The sequence below is a fragment of the Megalobrama amblycephala genome, linkage group LG6 (assembly GCF_018812025.1).
Source record: "Megalobrama amblycephala isolate DHTTF-2021 linkage group LG6, ASM1881202v1, whole genome shotgun sequence".
Taxonomy (NCBI): Eukaryota; Metazoa; Chordata; class Actinopteri; order Cypriniformes; family Xenocyprididae; genus Megalobrama; species Megalobrama amblycephala.
The window spans coordinates 33,161,350-33,185,676 of record NC_063049.1 but is presented as its reverse complement, the minus strand read 5'-3'; the positions used below and the strand labels follow the sequence as shown (position 1 = coordinate 33,185,676).

At 35.9% G+C, this 24,327-nt stretch overlaps 2 protein-coding genes across 2 annotated transcripts in view; one reads left to right on the top strand and one right to left on the bottom strand.

Moving 5' to 3' along the window:
• Window positions 1-24,327, bottom strand: part of acod1 (aconitate decarboxylase 1) — a 42,157-nt gene that overhangs the window by 6,855 nt on the left and 10,975 nt on the right. The gene's annotated exons all lie outside the window — the stretch shown is intronic.
• kctd12.1 (potassium channel tetramerisation domain containing 12.1) lies at window positions 2,849-5,095 on the top strand. The gene has a single exon (XM_048194171.1). The coding sequence runs from the start codon at window positions 3,204-3,206 to the stop codon at window positions 4,068-4,070; it is 867 nt and encodes a 288-aa protein (XP_048050128.1). The 5' UTR covers window positions 2,849-3,203; the 3' UTR covers window positions 4,071-5,095.

Genomic DNA, 24,327 nt, shown 5'->3' with positions numbered 1-24,327 from the left:
CTGCTCATGATGATTTCTACACACATAGTTTCCTTTTCTAAAATCTTTCTATTCAATCTATTCATTGAACAGTCTATTCATAACTGGTTTACATTGCTAAGAGTGGTTGCTAAGGGTGTTGTGTAGTGATACACAGAACTGTTGGGTGAAGCACTCATAGTAAATAAAACACAGCTACTGACCAATCAGAATCAAGGACTGGACCGTTTTATATTGATATACACCTTTATTCATATTAAACCATTCTGTGTTTCTACATTCTTCTTGAACAGTTGCTTCCATTGATAGTAGTTGTGAAGCACTAGTGGCTTAGCTCTCAGCATCACACTGACGCACACAAGCCCTCACAGCACGTTAAAGGATTAGTCCACTTTCAAATAACATTTTCAAATAAAATTATAATTTACTCACCCCCATGTCATCCAAGAACATCCATCCTTTCTTCAGTCGAAGAGAAATTAAGGTTTTTGATGAAAACATTCCAAGATTATTCTCCTTATAGTGGACTTCAGTGGCCTCCAGACGGTTGAAGGTCAAAATTACAGTTTCAGTGCAGCTTCAAAGGGCTTTAAACGATACCAGACAAGGAATAAGGGTCTTATCTAGCGAAATGATCGGTCATTTTTGAAAAAAATACAACTGTATATGCTTTATAAACACAAATGATCGCCTTGCACGTGCTTCCGCTTTCCGTATTCTTCAAAAAGCTTACGCTGTATGTCCTACGCCTACCCTATTCTACTTACAGAACGAACACGGCGCCAGTACAGCCCTTTGAAGCTGCACTGAAACTGTAATTTTGACCTTCAACCATCTAGAGGCCATTGAAGTCCACTATAAGGAGAATAATCCTGGAATGTTTTCATCAAAAACCTCAATTTCTTTTCAACTGACGAAAGAAAGACATGAATATCCAGTAGTGCACAACACAACGAAATTAAAAAAGCAAACATAAGTTCGCAACACAATGAAATCGAGCCACAACACAACGGAATCAAGCCACAACACAACGGAATAAAGCCTCAACACAACGAAATAAAGCCTCAACACAACAGAATAAAGCCACAACACAACGGAATAAAGCCACAACACAACAGAATAAAGCCTCAACACAACAGAATAAAGCCACAACACAACAGAATAAAGCCACAACACAACGGAATAAAGCCACAACACAACGAAATCAAGCCACAACACAATGGAATAAAGCCACAACACAACGGAATAAAGCCACAACACAACGGAATAAAGCCACAACACAACAGAATAAAGCCTCAACACAACAGAATAAAGCCACAACACAACAGAATAAAGCCACAACACAACGGAATAAAGCCACAACACAACGAAATCAAGCCACAACACAACGGAATAAAGCCACAACACAACGGAATAAAGCCACAACACAACGGAATAAAGCCACAACACAACGGAATAAAGCCTCAACACAACAGAATAAAGCCACAACACAACAGAATAAAGCCACAACACAACGGAATAAAGCCACAACACAACGAAATCAAGCCACAACACAACGGAATAAAGCCACAACACAACGGAATAAAGCCTCAACACAACGAAATCAAGCCACAACACAACGGAATAAAGCCACAACACAACGGAATAAAGCCACAACACAACGGAATAAAGCCACAACACAACGGAATAAAGCCACAACACAACGGAATAAAGCCACAACACAACGGAATAAAGCCACAACACAACAGAATAAAGCCACAACACAACAGAATAAAGCCACAACACAACGGAATAAAGCCACAACACAACGGAATAAAGCCACAACACAACGGAATAAAGCCTCAACACAACAGAATAAAGCCACAACACAACGGAATAAAGCCACAACACAACGAAATCAAGCCACAACACAACGGAATAAAGCCACAACACAACGGAATAAAGCCTCAACACAACGAAATCAAGCCACAACACAACGGAATAAAGCCACAACACAACGGAATAAAGCCACAACACAACGGAATAAAGCCACAACACAACGGAATAAAGCCACAACACAACGGAATAAAGCCACAACACAACGGAATAAAGCCACAACACAACGGAATAAAGCCACAACACAACAGAATAAAGCCACAACACAACAGAATAAAGCCACAACACAACGGAATAAAGCCACAACACAACGGAATAAAGCCACAACACAACAGAATAAAGCCTCAACACAACAGAATAAAGTCACAACACAACGCAATAAAGCCACAACACAACCCAGTAGTGCACAACACAACGAAATTAAAAAAGCAAACATAAGTTCACAATACAACGAAATCGAGCCACAACACAACGGAATCAAGCTTTATTCTGTTGTGTTGAGGCTTTATTTCGTTGTGTTGTGGCTTTATTTCGTTGTGTTGTGGCTTGATTCCGTTGTGTTGTGGTTTTATTCCGTTGTGTTGTGGCTTTATTTCGTTGTATTGTGAACATATGTTTGCTTTTTTAATTTCGTTGTGTTGTGCACTACTGGGCCACCGTATGGATGACATGGGGGTGAGTAAATTATCAGGAAAATTTTATTTGAAAGTAGAATAATCCTTTAAGCTGCAAACCGTGTGAGGGACCCTAACCTGACTGCTTAAAAGCAAGCCCTCAAAACATACTAACAACCACATAAGCAAAACATGAAAAAAAGAGTCCAACAGCTGCATAAAACAGGTTAACAACAACCACACAGAAAACCTTGGCAAATGCATTCCTGTGCGCTGACCATTTTCTTCTACAGTTTGTGGAGAAGATCGAGTCCCATAATTTCGACTTTCTACCACTAGATGCCACTACTACTCCTTCATCTTGAAGGGCATAGAAGAATATGTAGCCTAAGTTACACTAATTATAAGACCATTTGTGTGTGAGGAGATGTTTTTAGCCATATCCCTTTGATTTTCCCCATGTTATTATCTACATTTAAGTTTAAGTTCATATCTCTTAAACATTTTGTTGCCTTTTGATAAGAGACATCAACTAGTCAGTTTGGCATCTCCATCACTGACAGCAGGAGGCACGACACCAGTTGGTCCCATTTTGCCAATAAAGCGTTAACCTCAGCCGTCTTCTCTCCCCTCCCCTTCCACAGCGCAACCTATTTAAACAAACATCTGCCCTTATCTGGAGTCTTTGGGAAATCCATTGCACACATAACTGGCATCTTTAGTTGAAGAGGCGTGATGGCTTTGGCAGATCCTGAGTGTGGAATATCAAACGGCGCGGATTCCGCGTCCCCGTTTTCTGACATTATTGAACTAAATGTTGGTGGACAAGTGTATGTGACACGGCATACGACTTTAATAGCCGTACCGGATTCTCTCCTGTGGAACATGTTTAGTAAGAAAAAACCGACAGAACTGGCACGGGACAGCAAAGGTCGTTTTTTTCTCGACAGGGACGGCTTTCTTTTTCGCTACATTTTAGACTACCTACGGGACCTACATCTGGTTTTGCCTGACTATTTTCCGGAAAAGAGCAGATTACAGCGGGAGGCTGAGTTTTTTCAGCTGCGGGACCTGTCCAAGGTCTTGAGTCCCAAAATGAGTAAAGACAACTCCATCACCGATGAGATCTGTCAGAGTGACTCGGAGGAGCTGAGCGCGAGCGCGACCCCGTTGGTCGGACCCGACACCTCGCGCACGCTGTCCGTCCCCAGCACCGCTCATTCTCCTTCCCTGGAGTCCAAAAAGTCGGGCTACATCACAGTCGGTTACCGGGGCTCGTATACAATCGGAAGAGACATACAAACAGACGCCAAATTCAGGCGGGTCGCGAGGATCACGGTGTGCGGGAAGACTTCTCTGGCTAAGGAGGTGTTTGGAGACACTTTGAACGAGAGCAGAGACCCGGACCGACCTCCGGAGAGGTACACATCACGCTATTATCTGAAATATAATTTTCTCGAGCAGGCGTTTGACAAACTGTCAGAGTTTGGCTTCCATATGGTCGCGTGCAGCTCCACTGGCACGTGCGCTTATTCCAGCAATGACCCAAACGAGGACAAAATCTGGACAAGCTACACAGAGTATGTTTTCTGTCGAGAATGAGACATAATTTGTTGCATTTAATTGTGTGTATAGGCATTCCACCACAAGAGTAAAGTTTCATCCGTCTTTCAGAGGTGTACAGTAGCCTAGCCTATAGGTTTGCCTCGTTCACAGACACGAGACAAAATTGTTTGCATCTCTTTATGTCTTTTATAGCCTATACATGTACTGCTAGAATTAAGGAACGCAGAATAACCAGCTATCATTACACTTCCCTTCATAGCTTCATTTGCAGATAAAGTCGTTTTTTAATCCAGATTTGAGAGCCTGTTTGTCCCAGATGTGTTACTTGCTATTCTTTATGCATGTATTTTAAATGAACACGTGAAATATTGCTTCATTCAACATGGCACAGAGACCTCATTTGTAAGTTATAAGGTTTTGATGAATGTTCATAATGGTGTTATACCGGGTCAATGATTTAAGGGACAGTTACGCTTTCAGGAAATGTCGATTACTGAATCATTAGGCAACATTCTGGAAAGACTCAGACAGCTCCCTTTCATCAGACTGGTAGATCTCAGTGACACTTTCCCTTAATAAGCTCAGTTTTATCTTTTCACTGTGAACCCTCTAAAACAGAAAAGTAAGTTTAATTACTGCCTTATTTTTTATTTTTTTAATTTTTTTTTTTTTTTTTTTTGTAAAATTAAAGTGGTGCCAAAGTTACCTGCAGTGATTCATTGCACTTTTTGACCAGTTTTAATTTCATTACAGATTAAAAAAATCGAGTGGAAAATTGAAGAAATTTGAAGAAATTTGTAATAAATTAAATGGAAGGAAACAAATATATTACAACATTTTACAAATGTACTATTGTATTAAATTTTGCACACCTTTTTTTTTTTTTTTTGGGCAAAGAGTGGGAATAGTTTCTATTTTTTCCCTTCCTTTTTGTCTAAAGTTTAAGGTTTCTATGTCTATATTACAACAGAGTGTTCCCTTTTATTCCAACATTGTAAACATCTTCTATCTGTTGTCTTTTCAAAGAGTCGATACTTTAATAAATTATAATCTGTCATAATCTTTCAGCCTCAGTCAGATTTTTGTTTGTTGTGTCTTGTGCAGCTCTAAAGGCTGGAGGGCTAAACAACCTAAACAAGAACATGTGTTACCAGCTGCTGAACAACCCAGATTTATTCTTCTGTTTGGTGCAAATGCATCCCATGCTTTAAGTGCATTTTTTTTTTCAAAATACCTTTTTGTGGAATGGAAATCATAATGGGACACATGTTTAAAGTTAAATAGGATAAATGTTAAAATTGTTCTAGCAATAACACAAAACATTAATCTTTCATTTTTAGCATAACTTTATCTAAACTCTTCAAGCAATGAGAAAGATTCAGGAAGAAAACTAATTACATGGAAATGACTGGGATTAATAAATCAGTCCTTGAGGTTGCTTTTTGGATGGAGTATTATTAACTGTGCTCTCAAGAGGTTTGGGGGTCAGCCAGATTGTATCAGTGGCCTGATCATGGATCATTGCCAGTTCTAATGAATACAATAATTGTACCAATGTAAAATACTTCCCTTTCCATTTTTTTGAGACACAAATGTTGAAATGCAGATGGCGCAGCTGTGCATATATAGGTGGCATTATCATTTCGAGTGTAAATAATGAAAAGATACAGCTGCAAGGATAGGACAGGTCTCTCGGTTTGCATGCAATGAAAGTCCTCAGTTCCATTTGCATTCGACAAAATAAACTAAAAGTTTTTAGTTCATTACATAGAAATTGGGGGTAAGAATGATCTGAAAAGTGGGGTGGACACATACGAGCTATTATCTGTGAATGTGCAAGACTTACAATAACCGCTATAGGCAAATAACTAGAAGGATAACAAAGTGCATGAAGTGGTGCTACAAACCGGAGTGTTTGTTTATGAAATTAAATTAATATAACAATTACTAGTTTACAATATCAAGCAGCATATTGTCTGGATTGCAGTGACTGTAGAAGCCATGCGCCTTCATGATTGGGGTAGTCATGTATATAAAAAAGAAGGGGACCAAGAGCTGAACCATGAGGCACCACATTGGTTATTTGATGTGATTTGGACAACCGTCCTCTAGGGGGAAAGTTAATGCTGCCTGTGAGGTAAGACTCAAATTAGCAAATTGCAGTTGTTGTGAGGCTCAGTTCAGGGGAGAATATGGTAGTTTACCATCTCAAAAGGTGCATAAGTTATATAGAACCTTAGTCTGCAGAAGCTTTGGATGAGAGTTGTAATAGCTAAAAGAAAGGAATATGTTGTATTTAGTTAATATCAACTCAATCGCATTCAGCAGACAGATGACCATTCCTGAATATCTCTATCCTTGCTGTTCCAGCTTCCAGCATACTCTATGTTCTCCTAGAAATCCTTTCTTTTCTGAGAAAATCAGATCAAAGCATTGCATAACAAAACATACCACAAGACTGACTTCAGACTTTAAAAAAAAAAACATGGTTATTCAAATTATATTCTTAGCTTTAAATAACCAAAACTCTCAGCCGAGAAATGTATTAATGGTCTATGCACTCATTGCACAGCTCAGTTCTTTCTCAAAGAGAGTGTTAAATGAAGTGCAAATTGCATATATTTACAAGGGTACAAGTTTAGATTATACAATCTCAAAAATGCCTATACTTTAATGCATAGGATTCCATATGAATCAAAGTAGAATTTAAGTGCAACATCCTTATCAACCATTGTGCGCACCCACACACTCAACCTTGTGTGGGTTGCATTCATAATCCCATCGATATGTGTACCTAAAAGGGCTAATGGGTTACCATCACGTGCCACTCATTGACACCAAAGAATTTAATTTGAGAGTATGTTCAACATTCCCTGAGCTGGTGCTAACCGTCTGCCTGTGAGGCATTTATATTTTACCTGTGGAAATACTGAGGCATAATTTCTTACAGCTGAAATTCTATACGTTGAAAATCCTAGACTAGATATTCTTCTTCAAGCTGACTGAACAAATTAAGATAGGCGTTCAATTCTAAATCTACAAAAACTGAATTTTTAATCAGCATCACTGTTTGCAGGCATGGTTGTGCAGTACTCACATGATGTGCAGTGTATTTATTTTCTTCTTTTTGGAATGGATTTTAGCCCATCATAATGGTTCAGTGTAAAATTTACAACCAGAGCAATTTAGAGACAGCTAACTGCAGGGTGATTATAGCCTGTGATTTTTGACATCCTTAAAAGCATTTTAAACGTCTGACAACTCCATTTCCTAACAACTAGGGATGCAGTCCCATGGGAACAGACATTAACGGTTTAGCAGTTCATCGCCTTGAACACTCAGCTACCTCATGAGGCATAAATAACGGTGTTATTAGTTCTTTTAGCAGAAGTAGATTTAAGTGTTTCATCTGTAAATTGAGTTGTTGATTAGTAAATTCATTTTTTATTATTAAATTTATTCTACCCCTATAACACAAAATATATTGTTGGAAATAGAATAGAACATGGCAGTTAGTGCTCTTAATTAGTGATCCAGATAATATACTTGTGCATTATTCAGCTTTGATTAGGATTGAGAGGGATTCATGTTTTGAACGATCTGTAATGTAGAAATTGCATAGAGTGACGTTGGTATTTCACACCCTTTCTTTTCAGTGATGTCACTACAATGTGCTGTGGAATGTCTGTCCAGGTTTTAAAAAGATCCGACACAAAGACAGAATGATAGAATCTTTTCACTAAGCAGAAATTTAACAGGCCTAAAATGTTCTTAAAAATGGAAAACTTGTTGTTTTTGCATACAAGAGATTCTACAAAAGTTTACAAGAGGAAAACTGGGAAAATCAGCAAATGACAGTTATCATAAATAAGAGATGATGTGGTTGGGATGGGAAAACAGATATGTTTATTATAGAGCAAATGTCACAGTGATTACAGTTTTTAATGTACAGTGGTGAAGGCCTGATATATTTATTATTTTCAAAAATAATAAGAATGATTTCTTAAAATGTTTTCACAAATATCTAAATTAGCTTGTGTCATGAAAAAATCATGTCATATTATATAACGTGTAATTAAATGTATGAATATTTCATTAGCATTTTCTAGAGGTGTAACGTACCCTCATGTCACAATTCGATACATATCATGAAATTGAACTCACGATACGATATTATTGCGATACTGCAAGACATAAAAAGTTAACAAAAAATGTACTGTTGATTAAAATGCTAAATTTGGTATTACACTGGGAGTGGAAATGAATAGGCTTGGACTTGGTGCTGGCAACCCAATGCACAGGACAATGGTGACACCAGAATAAAAATATTCATGATTCTGAAGCCACTTTTTACTGGTTACACAAGACATTTTGGCAACAACAGTTGCTGACCCACAAATATTCCCCAATTGCATTATTATACATTATATTCAACATTATATAGTAGTTTAAAGGTGCCCTAGAATTAAATATTGAATTTATATTGGCATAGTTGAATAACAAGAGTTCAGTACATGGAAATGACATACACTGAGTTTCAAACTCCATTGTTTCCTCCTTCTTATATAAATCTCATTTGTTTAAAAGACCTCCGAAGAACAGGCGAATCTCAACATAACACCGACTGTTACGTACGCCTCCAATATTTGCATATGCCAGCCCATGATCAAGCCATTAGACAAGGGCAGAACGTCTGGATGTGCACAGCTGAATCATCAGACTAGGTAAGCAAGCAAGAACAATAGCGAAAAATGGCAGATGGAGCGATAATAACTGACATGATCCATGATAACATGATATTTTTAGTGATATTTGTGAATTGTCTTTCTAATTGTTTTGTTAGCATGTTGCTAATGTACTGTTAAATGTGGTTAAAGTTACCATCGGTTATTACTGTATTCACGGAGACGAGAGCCGTCGCTATTTTCATTTTTAAACACTTGCAGTCTGTATAATGCATAAACACAACTTCATTCTTTATAAATTTCTCCAACAGTGTGTAATGTTAGCTTTAGCCACGCAGCATAGCCTCAAACTCATTCAGAATCAAATGTAATACATCCAAATAAATACTATACTTACATGATCCGATGTATGCAAGCAGCATGCATGACGAACATCTTGTAAAGATCCATTTTGAGGGTTATATTAGCTGTGTAAACTGTGTTTATGCTGTTCAAGGCAAGCGTGAGCTCCGGGGGAGGGGGAGCACGAGAATTAAAGGGGCCGCAACCTATATGTCGGTGCATAGTTAATGATGCCCCAAAATAGGCAGTTAAAAAAATGAATAAAAAAAAATCTATGGGGTATTTTGAGCTGAAACTTCACAGACACATTCAGGGGACACCTTAGACTTATATTACATCTTGTAAAAAAGAAGTTCTAGGGCACCTTTAATATAATACTGACACTCTGCAAACTTGAATTTCTCACAGTAATTTTCATTTTGGGTGAACTACACAATACATATTGTCACTACCCATGATACACATCGTGGCATTTTTGTATTGTGATATATTGTGGCACGATACATTGTTACACCTCTAGCATTCTCTAATGCAAACAAGCAAATGAAAAGTTCAAAGTCTAACAATTAAGCATAAATGCATTTCCTGCTTTTAGAATAGATGTCGGCATCATGATTAAACCAGGGACTTTAGTTGTCAAGGCTAGTAATTTCAAAACAGCGATGTCTGACTTTCTTAGATACTTTCTAGAAACTCAGACACATACAACTTTTTTATTTTTCTATGTATCCATTTGTGCTTTTAAATACTAATGTGTCCTTATATGACATTTTACAATGGTTAAACAGTGAACCACATTACATTCTCTTTTGAATTATTAATCATTTTACATAATTCAATAAAATAGAAATTAAATAATGTGACACAGATGTGTCATACTAGGACCGTGTTTAAATGTGAGTGGGTCATGTTAAATCCGCCATGATAAAAGCCTTTGCAATTTTGCAGTGATGAAATCTAATGCAATTGTATCATTTTTTCATTGAAGTATGCTCAAAGCAAGTTAAATCAAAAGAAACAACAAATATCAAATTAAAAATGGAATATTATGGAGATGAAGAGTTTATTGTTTTGTAAAAAATGCATACTGAAAACTATAGTGTTGAGTTGTCTTTGTCTACAGTTCAGAAATGAAAATCTCTTACAAAGGGAAAAGCACAGTGATCTTTACAAATATAAGAATATGCCATTTTAGTTTGACTGGCAAGGCTCTCCTCGCAGAATACAAACTTAATGTTTATTAACTTAAATGTATTTTATGGAAGGACACTAATTGAATATCAAAAAGCTTTGAATGTCACTTTTCTGGTCACCTGCTTTCCTTCCACGTCCACAGCTTCTCCTAAATCATTGGGCTGGCATCTCCCTAGTCACATCTTTAATCAACCCCTTAAAATAAACACTTCACACAGGTGTTATGCAAAACATTTGGAGGCTGTTTGGCCTAAAACATTAATAGGCAATTGGAGTCTGTTGGCCGTAAGCCTTGCCAAATCCAATGAATAATCTGCTGAAGAAACAGGTGACATAAAGGTCTGCATGAACAACAGTATCACTCAGTGAGTCTGTATGAGTCAGTATGGCCAAGTATGTACCAGACAAACAGCACAAATTACACAACAGATGGTCCGTCTTCAAAGACGAGAAGGCTAAGCACATCTTAAGGGGGAATTTTGTGCATTTGTAATCATTTTAATTTGAAATAACTCTAGAGGCTTTTTCAGGCTTTCATGTTTTTGCATTTGCATCAAATAAATTACAAGTCACACTCTCACAATTATTTAGATGATTTATTTACCATTTAATGGTTTGGGGTCAGATTCTTTTATCTTTATCTTTTTTTTTAAAGATATTAACGGTGCCCTAGAACACTTTTTCATAAGATGTAATATAAGTCTAAGGTGTCCCCTGAATGTGTCTGTGAAGTTTCAGCTCAAAATACCCCATTGATTTTTTTTTTAATTCATTTTTTTAACTGCCTATTTTGGGGCTTAATTAGAAATGCGCCGATTCAGCTCGCTTCCCCTTTAAATGCTTGCGCTTCCCGCCCCCAAGCTCGCGACTCTATAATACATTGCATAAACAAAGTTCACACAGCTAATATAACCCTCAAAATGGATCTTTACAAAGTGTTCGTCATACAACATGTCTAATCGCGTAAGTACAGTATTTATTTGGATGTTTACACTTGATTCTGAATGAGTTTGAGGCTATGCTCCGTGGCTAACGGGCTAAAGCTAACAATACACACTGTTGGAGAGATTTATAAAGAATGAAGTTGTGTTTATGAATTATACAGACTGCAAGTGTTTAATAATGAAAATAACGACATGACTTTGAATGAACTCTCCGTGAATACAGTAAGAAACGATGGTAACTTTAACCACATTTAACAGTACATTAGCAACATGCTAACGAAACATTTAGAAAGACAATTTACAAATATCACTAAAAATATCATGTTATTATGGATCATGTCAGTTATTATTGCCCCATCTGCCATTTCTTGCTATTGTCCTTGCTTGCTTACCTGCATAAAGTCTGAAGATTCAGCTGTGCACAGATCCAGATGTTAATACTGGCTTGTCTAATGCCTTGAACATGGGCTGGCATATGCAAATATCGTGGGCGTACATATTAATGATCTCGACTGTTACGTAACAGTCTGTGTTATGTTGAGATTTGCCTGTTCTTCGGAGGTCTTTTAAACAAATGAGATTTATATAAGAAGGAGGAAACAATGGTGTTTGAGACTCACTGTATGTCATTTCCATGTACTGAACTCTTGTTATTCAACTATGCAAAGGTAAATTCAATTTTCAATTCTATGGCACCTTTAATACTTTTATTCAGAAAGGACACAATAAGTTGATCAAAAGTGACATTTATAATGTTACAAAAGATTTCTATTTAAAAAAAAAAAACTTTTCTTTTGAATTCTCTATTCATCAAAAACTACTGAAAAAAAAATAAAATGCACCAGTTTCTAAAAAAAAAAAAATAGTAAGCAGCAAAACCGTTTTCAGCATTGGTAATAATAAGAAATGTGTTTTAATGAGCAGCAAATAAGCATATTAGAATGATTACTAAAGACTGGAGTAATGACTAATGTTGAATGGTAGTAAATGTTTTGATATATTTGTTGGGTTACTCATTGGATAACAAGCACTACAGAATGTGCTGTCACAAAGGCAACGTGATCTTGGTGAAGACGCATCTGTTCATTATTATACTATCACCAGATGGCTGCTTCTACCTTCTCATGTTATTAAAAGGGCACAGCTTCACTATATGAGAAGAGTCAAAAAGATTGCTTCCAGCATATTAAAAAACAGTTCAGCTGTTTTATGCTAGCACAATCTGTCTTTGGAGCGTGAAATATTTCACAGCAGTGACCTGGACTGTGATTTCCTGGTTGGCTAGCTCCAAAAATAAAAATCACTTCAAAGTCTATCTTTATTATGATAAAATTCTGTGAAACACTAAGAGTGCTGCAAATTTTGGTACTACTGTGGAAGATTTCTATTAATCAGAATATAAATTAAGCATAATCAATATGAATATAGCCATTTACATTAACAAGTTATTCTACTATTATAGTCAACTGTGTATGTGCTCACATATGATGAGTAGCTACAAAGAGAAGACATGTGATGATCTTATGCTCAGCTATATAATAATCTGTCATGCGATGATCTTAACCGGGGCCTATATTGCCCCTTTTACAAGATATAAGTCTCTGGTGTCCCCAGAATGTGTCCGTGAAGTTTCAGCTTCAGATACCACACAGATCATTTATTATATTTTGTCAAATTTGCCCCTAAGAGGGTGGAGCTTTAACAGCTCGCGCTTCAGTTGCTCAACAACAACAAAGCTGGAGAATATCACGCAGCAAAAATGACGATTGTCAGTAACGGTGTTCAGCCTTACACTGTTCAAACCGGAGTTAGACACTGATGGAGAGACTCAGGAAGAAGTTACAACTTTTAGAATGCAACTGGATGTTTTTGAATCGTTAGTAGATAAATTTATGTAGTTGCTGTGGAGTTGATTCAACTCATTGACTAGCATGTGCCGTCATATTATTCTTTTGTGCAAATCCAGCGTTGAATTGAAGCAGTCCGGCATAAAATGACGGCATGGCAACAACACTCTACAACAACTCTTCCTCTTCTCTAAAGCAGCACAACATGGCCTTGCCTACTTTTTGCATGTTCTCGGGGGCAGGGTTTATGTAAATTTTAGGGTTATTGATGTCACTAACCCGGGAAGAAGTCCCGGGTTAGTGACATACCAACTATTTGTTGTAATCCTTATCCATTAGTCCCTACCAGCTATTTGTTGTAATCCTTAAACAGAGAATTCTTTAAAAGAAAATATCTCCCTTTGCATTGAACATTGAGCATCGTAACTTTGCAGATGTTGTTCATGTTCTAACAGCAAAATTACACGCTAACTAAAGTTAAAAAAGTGAAATCATAATCAGACCACCCCTTTAAGCTCATATATAATGAACTGCAGACTCTTTGTGCTCCCTATATCATCATATGAGAAAGCATGTAATGAACTGAGATCTCTTGTTGTACTTATATTTTGGCATATATGAAATACATTAACACTACCTTGAATTGAGTGTATGGAAACTGTATATAAGACTGTCAGAGACAACATTACAAACCAACTCTGCTTTGTATCTCTGATAATAAAGTCTATCTTTTGGCATCAAGACTTTGAGAGTGATTCTTCTTCGGGGAAGAAGACACTACATCATTAAAAACAAAAATTTGAAATTCCAAACAAATAATACATTAAATATTATGTAAAGTAATACAGCTATTTCCAGAACTGTGTCAAGTATTCAAAAAACTCTTCACAGGTTATATGGAAGAATTTAATGCAGAGATAAGTAGAAATTCCTCAATGAAAATCCTATTGAAAATCCAAACTGCATGAGATAAGAAAAGCCCAAGAAGAAGGGTTGAATTTTTAAGACAAGACACAACAGGCAAAATCATTGTTTTTTGTTGTTGTTTTGTTTTTTAACGCACTGATTAATTTAGAGGTTTGGGGCTAGTCAGTAGATTTCAGTTACAATACACATCTTTAAAGGCTGTTTTCTCAAAATGAGTTCTTTCTCATGCACTGAGCCAGAAATCTTTAGTAACACTTACATACACCAAACCTAGTTTTATTCTTATGTTCTGAAGAACAAAACAATTGTATTAATTTATTATGATTACTGTAATTAACAGGGTGATATATTTTAGATTAGATTTAGATACATTTTAACCTATTTACATGTTTCAGTCTATCTTCATTTATTTTTAAAAAACAAATTATAATATTTGCGGTTACTTATGTACTTCTAGACTTACTAGCCATTGCTAAAGAAATACATGGACCACTATGATCAATACAGGTCTTAAAAAGCCATAAGCAGCTAAGTGGAAAAGGAAACAGCCCAAGCACAGCGTCAAACAACCCAGTAATCATTTTACCCACAAATCTGTTTATCTTCATTAAGAAGTAGTCGATAGACTGTTTCCTGAGGAAAGGGATTTGTTTCATAACTAGCTGCATTCTGTCTACCTAATAAAATGTATAGCCTTTTCTGTCAATAGTAACAGCTCTCTGTGGTTTTCAGAAAGGCAATGAAAAGAGTAAAAGAGTGCTAATTTAATGTCAGCCAATCTAAACTGAATAAAATCAATTAAACACAGCAACTTCCTCAGGGAACATGGGCATATTCACTTTCTGATCCTATAAATACTTCCTGTAAAAGATCATGTCTTTCTTTTCATGTCTAATGAAATTCAGTGCATGTTTCTGCATTACTTTTTTCTTATTCATCATAGCTAAAATGCAATATTTATACTGATAGCAGATAGGTTCTTAATAAGCAGATTACGATACAGTGCACAAATTATGTTAATGCCAAATACCAGGACCGTGAGCTGAACAGCCAAGACTACATTTTCCGATAAATATTTCCATTATAGAAAAGATCCTTCAAAACTAGATAGTATCCTTGGATTTTGTTCGGTTCATGCTACACTTCAATGCATTTTAAATGGGCCTGCCTGTGTTCTTCAGGCAAAAACTGGGTCCTTGAAAGATCATCAGGAACAAAAACCAACTGACTCAACTACAGCAAATGCTCAACCAATACTGAAAAAGTTGCCTTTTAAGCTCAAAGAAAAATCTTTATATATTCAAATAGACTATTCATTTAAATTATTTCATCATATGAAAGACAACCTGGGTAGAGTTATGCATTTGTGAGTTTTTGTAAATGTGCACATGGATTTACATGTGTGCGTGAGTGTGTGCTATAGATTTAGCAGGGCTCTGAGAGTATAAAGTATTGCTGTTATTCATCACCTTAATGTCTCCCATCTCAGTAGCTCTCTAAGAGATAAAGCTATTGTTTATAAAGATACAGACAAGATGTCATTTTGATTTAGCATGTTGATCGATGTTTGCTTTTGCCGTTGTTTTAAACAAATGCTCATTAGTGAGGAGTCAATTGAATTAGGAAAAAAGACAATTACCGGTTCCTGTTGTGTTGAGTAGTATAACCCTTCCTTTTTAAGTGTAGTATTACTTGGTAATTCTATTTGAGAGAAAAGAACAGTGTTTAGTGATCTTGTGTTATGGTCAAATCATGTAATGCAATAAATGTGGTGCTCTGATCCTGTAATGGCCAGTAAAAGATCTAAAAAAATTAACTTTATGATAACATCAGTTTTTCATATAGTGATCATATAGTTTTTGCAAAAATGTTATTCCTCTTTATGTAAATTGCTAACTTAAGCAACTTAGGCCTAATACAGCTTGATAACATTATACTATTAATTAGTTTACTGAATAGACTGATTATTGTCAGATTATCTGCATTGATGGAAGCATACCTATAAACTCCACAGATGTTCATACATTTTAATAATGCCACTGCTCGAACAAAGTATAGTCTCTTCACACTATGGTTTAATTGTATTTGACATCTACTGTGGCACTTGACATAAAAATTTCATTCAAAGGGATATAATCTTTTAGGACAGAATCTTGGCAAATGATAGCAATCTGAAATAGATCTTATTACATTCATGCATGAAATAGCCTACTGATTGTAGTCTGAGAACAGGTGACTCAACTTCCCTTTGAAATGCAAAGCTTGATTCAGATTTATTTCAGAGGCTGAGCATTTTGGGTTCATAATTACACCAAGCCCAAGTTTCCTCCAGATGGGTCTGTGTTATAAAGTATTTTAACGATGACATATGGAAGCTCAGAGATTTCTTCATTCACTCATAGCTATTTTAGGATATAGGATTAGGTATGGCAAGCCGAATTAGCCTTTGATGTTCTCAGCGTTACTTGTTGTAATTACATTTTAACAATTGAATTAGAGCTCTCTAATTTAATTCGTACTAGTGACAATTACAATTTGAGCTCTTTAATTCATATGTTACTAGTAAAAATGCAATTACGACATATTAACACTTTAGACAAAAGCATTTAAAAGTCATAAAGCATTTAAATGACACATTTTATACTTTAAAAAGTAAAATTAGTAGTTAATTATCACTTATTGTTAATTATCTCTTATTAGCCAAGCCCTCCATAAACACAAAAACAAGTTTTTTATATTTACATTTAAATCAAGCCCTAATTTTATTTTATTTACACTTCAAGCTATATGGTATTTAATGATTTGTAGATTGCATTTAATAAAGAAAACATGTGCAATTAGTTTGTAAATGGTGTTTTCATGCTTTTTGATGCATTTTTCAATACATTTACAGTGTTTTGACCTGCAGGTGCCATCAGCGTGTGGTGTTTCAAACACTTTAATCATTTTGAAAGGCGACTGGTTTAATTGATTTGGAGTTTCAAAAAGCTTAGTTTCTACCAAAGAGTGGTGTTACTGAATGAATCAGTGTGTAATGAATTTGAGAGATGAATTAAACTTTAAAAAGCTCAACATAAGAACTACTCTAAAAAGTATGTGCATCACTATATGTGGGGTGAGGTTGTGGAATAATTTGGAGCAGGTGTTAAAATATTGTACAAACTTTAAACAGTTTAAAAAGTTGTATAAAAACGAGTTACTAAAAGGATATGAGGATGAACAAGAGTGAATGTGAGGGTGGGTTAAAAGATTGATTGTATTAAGACTAAAGGGTGATGGGTTGTTTGGAATAAAAGGTAAAATTTGGTTTGAGTTTAAAAAAAAAGGTTTATTTGTTATTGTGCTATGAAGATAAAGAAATTAAAGAAAATAAAGAAAGAAAGAAATACCCCTTTTGTTCATTAATTAATGTTTTCGAACAAATCTGTTGAGTAAATGATTCAATGATTCACTCATAAAGACAGTCACTTGTTGCCACCTACTTGCGTAATGATTTAACTTGTGGAAGGAGTCACTGAATTCTCCACTAATCATGCACAGACTCTTTCTGAAACAAGCAAACACAAAGTGGAGTGATACAAACAGCACTGCTAGACTGTTATATAGAAATTCTTAGAATGCAGCTTGACCAATCGGATTCAAGAACTAGAAAAATTAATTAGTTAACATTTTAGTTAACAGTACAAATAATGATTTCTCTCTCTCTCTCTCTCTCTATATATATATACACTATACAAAACTGTAAATATATCCATTTCTTGTGATTTTACTTTACCATAAAGAGAATAAAAAAAAGATGACAAAGATGTATTCCAGTATCTGTACACATGAACTTAAAGAGAAGCTCAGTTTATCATCTTTAACAAAGTGAGAAAAGGAATCATTTCTTTTGTTAGTTTCTCAAAAGGAAGTCTGGTTTAATCAGTGAACACGCTCACAAGACACACTTCCACAGGATGGACCTGCCAAGTGCCCCATCATCCTCTATCTCATCAGCTTATCTCGCTTAAGCAGCAGGGGTCTCGCCATGCTGGGGTCTGTAAATGGCAGCACAAGTTCAGTGTTCCTGGACCAGCATAGGCAAGTTTATTGATCTGGTTTGGCCACCAGACTTGGTCGGGGGTGGTATGTCAATAAGGTGCAACCTGTACAGCTGTGGAAGCAGTTGGTAGCCATTTAATTGAGGATTACATACTGATGACCTATCCTCCTCATTGGAAATGCATCATGGGAGATTTATATTGATAACGAACAGTAACATCTGTCACTAACACCAGTGACCTCGAAGGAGGTCTATAATTCTAAAGCTACCTGTTAGTACTCCCATTCATCCCAAAGGCAGTTGCTCGGCTGGTGAGGGACCCCCCAGAAGTGCGCAAATTTAAATCTGCCACCCCAAATTTTGAGAACAGCAAATACAACAAAACATAATACAAATCAATTAGGCTTTCACAACTGTGGATTTTAATGCTGGGATTGGTTCAGATCTGCCATGACTTATTTTTTTTTTCCTTTGAAAAAAGAAAAAAAAAAGATTTAAATTCTATTACTGGTACTCCTCAGATGTAATTTTGATGGATCTTATAAAGCAATACTAGTTACAAAAAGTAATTTTTCAGAGTAAAGCAAATGCAAGTCGATTTTATGAGAACAAACAATGACCATGAAATTCATCAAGCACTGTGTAATCAAAAGACTCTTCCACTGCAGCTGTCCGATTCATCCCTCAAACGTCTATCTGCCTCTAGCTTTCATCATCAGAAAAGGATGCAACTAAATAAATTCTATTATTGGTGTGGGCCTTTCAGTAACTAAGAGACGCTTATACATACAAACATACGTACAGATTCTCTAAAGATGAATGGGTCACTGTAGATTCCTTTCTAAGGAAAATTAAGTCTTTTAATGTTGATTAGTGTAATCCGTTGATTTTATTAAAGGGCATTTGTAGTTAATGGGTTTCAGGGAGCCTGAACGTACTACAAGCAACCAGCCTTAATAGTTCAGATTCATTATGCTGTTTGACTTAAGTTTAAATGAATTATAGAATTATACAGTATGAATATACATTATAGTACTGTTCAAACATTTAGGGTAAGATGTATTTGGTCAAAATACAGTAAAAACAGCAATTTTGTGAAATATTATTACAATTTTAATAACTGTTTTAAAAAATGTAATTCTTGTGATGTCAGCATCATTACTCCAATCTTCAGTGTCACATGATCCTTCAGAAATCATCCTTATATGCTGATTTGGTGCTCTAGAAATATTTATTATTATGATCAATGTTGAAAACAGTCTTTTTGATGAATAGAAAGTTCAAAAGAATACTATTTATTTGAAATAGAAATCCTTTCTACAATGTAAAAGTCTGATCAAAGTATTAATAAATATTAAAGTATTAACGCCAATAATAAGAACAGCAGAGATAAACTAATTATTTACGAGATTTAAGTAATCCTTCAACTTCATTTGTACCTCCAGTCAACATGCCAGTCAACAGCGTGTATCAGCACAATGTAATATCACTTATTTGACAGTCTTGACATTTGAGAGTCCATTTGGAGATAATGAGAATTCTTCCAAAACAAACAAGCTAAGCTGTGCAAAGAGTTGGCATCACTCCCTCCCGGGGGTCTTCCTCTGGTGTAGGTACTGCTCGATTTCCTCAAGCCCTTCAATCAAAGAGGCAAGAAGGCGATAACAGCTGACTTATCCTGAGAACCGGCAAGCTACTCTTCAAAAATGTTTTCTACATGTCTCAGTAAATCTCCAAATATTGTAAAATTAAAGCATTCTTCTTATATCCAAAGGCTGTACATTTCATTACTATAACTAAATTATAACTAGTATTTAAATATTATTTCAAACAGTTAATGTATTTCTGTTTACTCGGTCTTGAAGACAGCACTGTTTCATACAGTATGTCTATTCATAAAAACGCTCTATAAAACATAAAAAATCAGTCTGCTGCTTGCAATTTATCACCTTCATGGATCTGCAAATGGCGAATAATCTTTTAGATTACAGGGTTATTTGTCGTAATTACTCAAACGCTACATAAAGAGATTTGAAATTGATAGGCTTCACACAAAGAGTGTCTACAGATTAGAGCAGAAGCTCTATGAAGGGAAAATGACACATTCATTCTTACAATGACTGCATAATAACATTTTTTAAAAGCAAAATAATTACAAGTAAATTTTCTGTCTGGGATGAGTCACATGACTGAGGAAGAAGGTTATGAAAATGTTGATGAAAAGTTGAAAAAGGAGAGAGTTCAGAGAGGAATCAATTCTGTACTGCTGTGAGGAGAAATCAGAGCAATCAATGAGAAACGTATAATGCGTCCAGTATATGTTTCTCATTGATTGATCTAATTTCTCCTCACAGCAGTACAGAACCGATTCCTCTCTGAACTCTCTCCAGTCATGCAGTATGCTTTTTAACTTTTCATCAACATTTTCAAGATATACCAGGATCTGTTAGGATATACCAGACTCAAACAAGTTATAGTGAAATCAAACAAGGCAGCAATGATGGATTGAGCATAACAGGTCAGTAAACAGTCTATTGGCAGGTCGAGGATAATGGCAGATGAATGAAGATTTACTGTTTTGCAGATGGTGACAGAGATCACGGTTGCTGAGCAGTGGATTGTGAAAAGCACACACCTCATTGGTAAGAGGAGGAAGGATCCCGTTGAGTACAACTGACTATTTCTTCACTTACAGGTGATGCAGAGATGAGCGTTGGAGCGTGGAGAAGCAGGAAGAATACAAGGGAGATTGCTAGGAGTTTGCAGGATAAATTGCTGGAGGTAAGTAGTCAGTTAGGTAGTCCTTGGTCCACCTTGAGGCCAGACAATGAATGTGGTTGAGATGTGTGCTTATGGGTGCCACCTGATGGGTGGCAGGCAGGGGCGATTCTATGATTTCAATATTAATTTCCAATGTAGGTTTAATTTAAAATCTTTTTTAATTTAATATATTGTTTGTATACTAAGGCATGAACAACAGTAGGACCTATCAAGTCAATCCCTGAATAAACATTCAAATATATTTTTAAACACATGTAATGTTTTAAACACTATTATTTTTTAAAGGCAGGGTAGGTAAGAAATTTTGTTCCAAATTTGTTTAAACTTTCTATATATATACACATGCATAATTAAAATGTAAGAACTCTGATAAAAAGAGTATAAAAATCGAGTGACTCTAGACCGTTTAATCTGTATTAAACACAGCTCATTATTTCCATCCGGGACGAAACATAGGATTGGCTTAGGCGGCTGTCACTCTCTCGCAACCATGGCAACCACCCTTTTGCCACACATGACCTGCCCACTTGCGCGCGCACGTTTGATTTGGGGAATTCAAGAGGCATGGATCCTAGGAATACCAAAAAAAAACAGCAAGCAAAATTCACAGTACCGGCCTATGCAGTTAGTGAAGGCAAACCAGGCAAAAAAGGAAGACAGTAACAGTACAAGAAAAGGCAATGAACAAAAAGTCTTTGGATAAACAAAGAAATAAAACGCGAGTTAATATCGGCGTGGCTCTCCAGCGATGGCGAGAACTGAGGGAACTCAAGGGGCTGAAAAGTGACTCCTTGATGGCTTTATTTCTGCTGGACAGGTAAATCTTTCTTTTTGTATTTTGATCATACATATTTTTTTGTTTATTTTTTTCATGAAGCATGTGTCATTAGCACACGTAGCTGCGTAATATAGCTAACATAACATTACTTAGCGAGCCGTAGTAGAGACGATAAATAATCTATAGGCCTAGCTCAAGATGATAGCTATAGTGTTGAATCGTGCATAATTTTGCTTTAGATAACTAAATACATGTTTAACAGATAGTAGGCCTAACGTTACTCCGCATCTAGGAACTTTTCTTAGAACTATATTTACCCTCTGTCTAACTCTTTTACCATGTTCACCTGTAAGTTTACCTGCACGTTTTTTTTCGCCTTTGTTTTGTTTTTATATTCTCTACCTATGTTTACTGATGTCTTTATCTTGTATCTGTGTGTGTCGTACACACTTTGTTGTATGTGTGTGTTATTATTTTGTGTCTGCAATGCAGTTGTGAGTTGATATTTGAGTGTATGTTACTCTGTTTATCTGTAGAACAACGTATATGTTAGGAATCTAACACGAAATTCATCTTCATCACAGTGTAAATGATGGTAATGGAAAAACGTGTATCATGCAACCTGTTTTTAGCTTTGCCTTATAGATAACTAACTTGTTAGCGAATTAAATTATGTTTATCTTCATAATTATAAAGTTATTTTTATTACATGTGATTCTGACATGATGTCACTACATGCACTGTGCTCCTTCCTCTCCGCTCGTCTCAGGTAAATAATGCGTCTTCCAGCTCAGTGGTCGGAGTCGCACGTTCATGCGTTTTGGGGGCGTGGCTTTGGAAGGAGCCCAGAAGGGAGGGGGTGGAGTGAATGGAAATAATGAGCTGTCTTTAAAACAGTCGTGAGAGGTCTACAGACACTCGATTTTTATACTTTCTTTTTCAGAGTACTTACATTTTAAATATGTATTGATATATAAATAAAGTTTAAACAAATTTTGAAAAAAAAGTTTTTTATACATTTTTTACCTACCCTGCCTTTAACCTCTACATTTGTGCAGTAAAATTAACTTTAAAGAAGATCTACAATATATTTTTCATTCATGGAGATAAAATGTGCCATGCTTTAGCGGAGGATTTCTGTCACCTGGTGGAAAACAAACGCACTTTTAAAGGATTAGTCCACTTTTAAATATACTTTTCCTGATAAATTTACTCACCCCCATGTCATCCAAGATGTTCATGTCTTTCTTTCGTCAGTCGAAAAGAAATGAAGGTTTTTGAGGAAAACATTCCAGGATTTTTCTCTTTACAGTGGATTTCAGTGGCTACCAACAGATTGAAGGTCAAAATTACAGTTTCAGTGCAGCTTCAAGGGCTTTAAACGATACCAGATGAGTAATAAGGGTCTTATCTAGCGAATCGATAGGTCATTTTCGAAAAAAATACAACCGTTTATGCTTTATAAACAAAATATCGCCTTGAACGTACTTTCCGCTTCCGCATTCTTCATAACGCTTACGCTGAATGTTCTACGCCTTCCCTATTCAAGTTACGGAACGAACGCGGCGCCAGTTTCGTTTTTTTCTGTAACTTAAATAGGGAAGGCGTAGGACATTCAGCGTAAGCGTTATGAAGAATGCGGAAGCAGAAAGTACTTGGCGATATTTTGTTTATAAAGCATAAACGGTTGTATTTTTTTCGAAAATGACCGATCGATTCGCTAGATAAGACCCTTATTACTTATCTGGTATCGTTTAAAGCCCTTGAAGCTGCACTGAAACTGTAATTTTGACCTTCAATCTGTTGGTAGCCATTGAAATCCACTGTAAGGAGAATAATCCTGGAATGTTTTCCTCAAAAACCTTCATTTCTTTTCAACTGACGAAAGAAAGACATGAACATCTTGGATGACATGGGGGTGAGTAAATTTACCAGGAAAAGTGTATTTAAAAGTGGACTAATCCTTTAACATGAAACTAACCAATAGTAGTTCCAAACCAAACAGTTGTGGGGCACCATTGACTTCCATAGTATTTTTTTTTTCTTCCATACAATGAAAATCAATGGTGGTCCACAACTGTTTGGTTACAAACATTCTTCAAAATATCTTCCTTTGTGTACAGCAGAACAAAGAAATTTATACAGGTTTGAAACAACTTGAGGGTGAGTAAATGATGACAGAATTTTCATTTTTGGGTGAACTATCCCTTTAAGTCTTTAGTATTAGCCTACTAAGACTACTTGACTAAATTTTTGAACAAGTAATGTTTTACTCCAATACACAATTACACATTACATTTTGCATGACACCTAACTTTTTCTGCTATTAAGAAGTGATATCGCCATCTAAGCGCACTGAAGGTACTACATCTTGTGCATTTTGCCATGAATGCGAGTGCATTTATTTTGTAGTTGCTGAATCACAGGTGTTTGATTTAGGAAATGAGGTCATTACTTCAGTTGATTAGGCTCAAATCAGCATGTCCAGTACAAGTAGGCTTTGACTATTTAATTTTACTTAACATTATTTCATTTATCTGTTATAATGAAACCATTTTGAAGGGTATTGGTTTACTTATATCCTTTTTGAGCACTTATGTGCTTAACTGAGACTTGAGAGTTTGTAGACATTTAAGTGTCGACCTTTTATTTATTGCAACCTTGATTTATTGCAACATTGAGGCATTCGGTTTTATTTTCATTTTAGAAAATAAACATGATTTCTCATTTTTACATCAATTGTTTTTTTATTT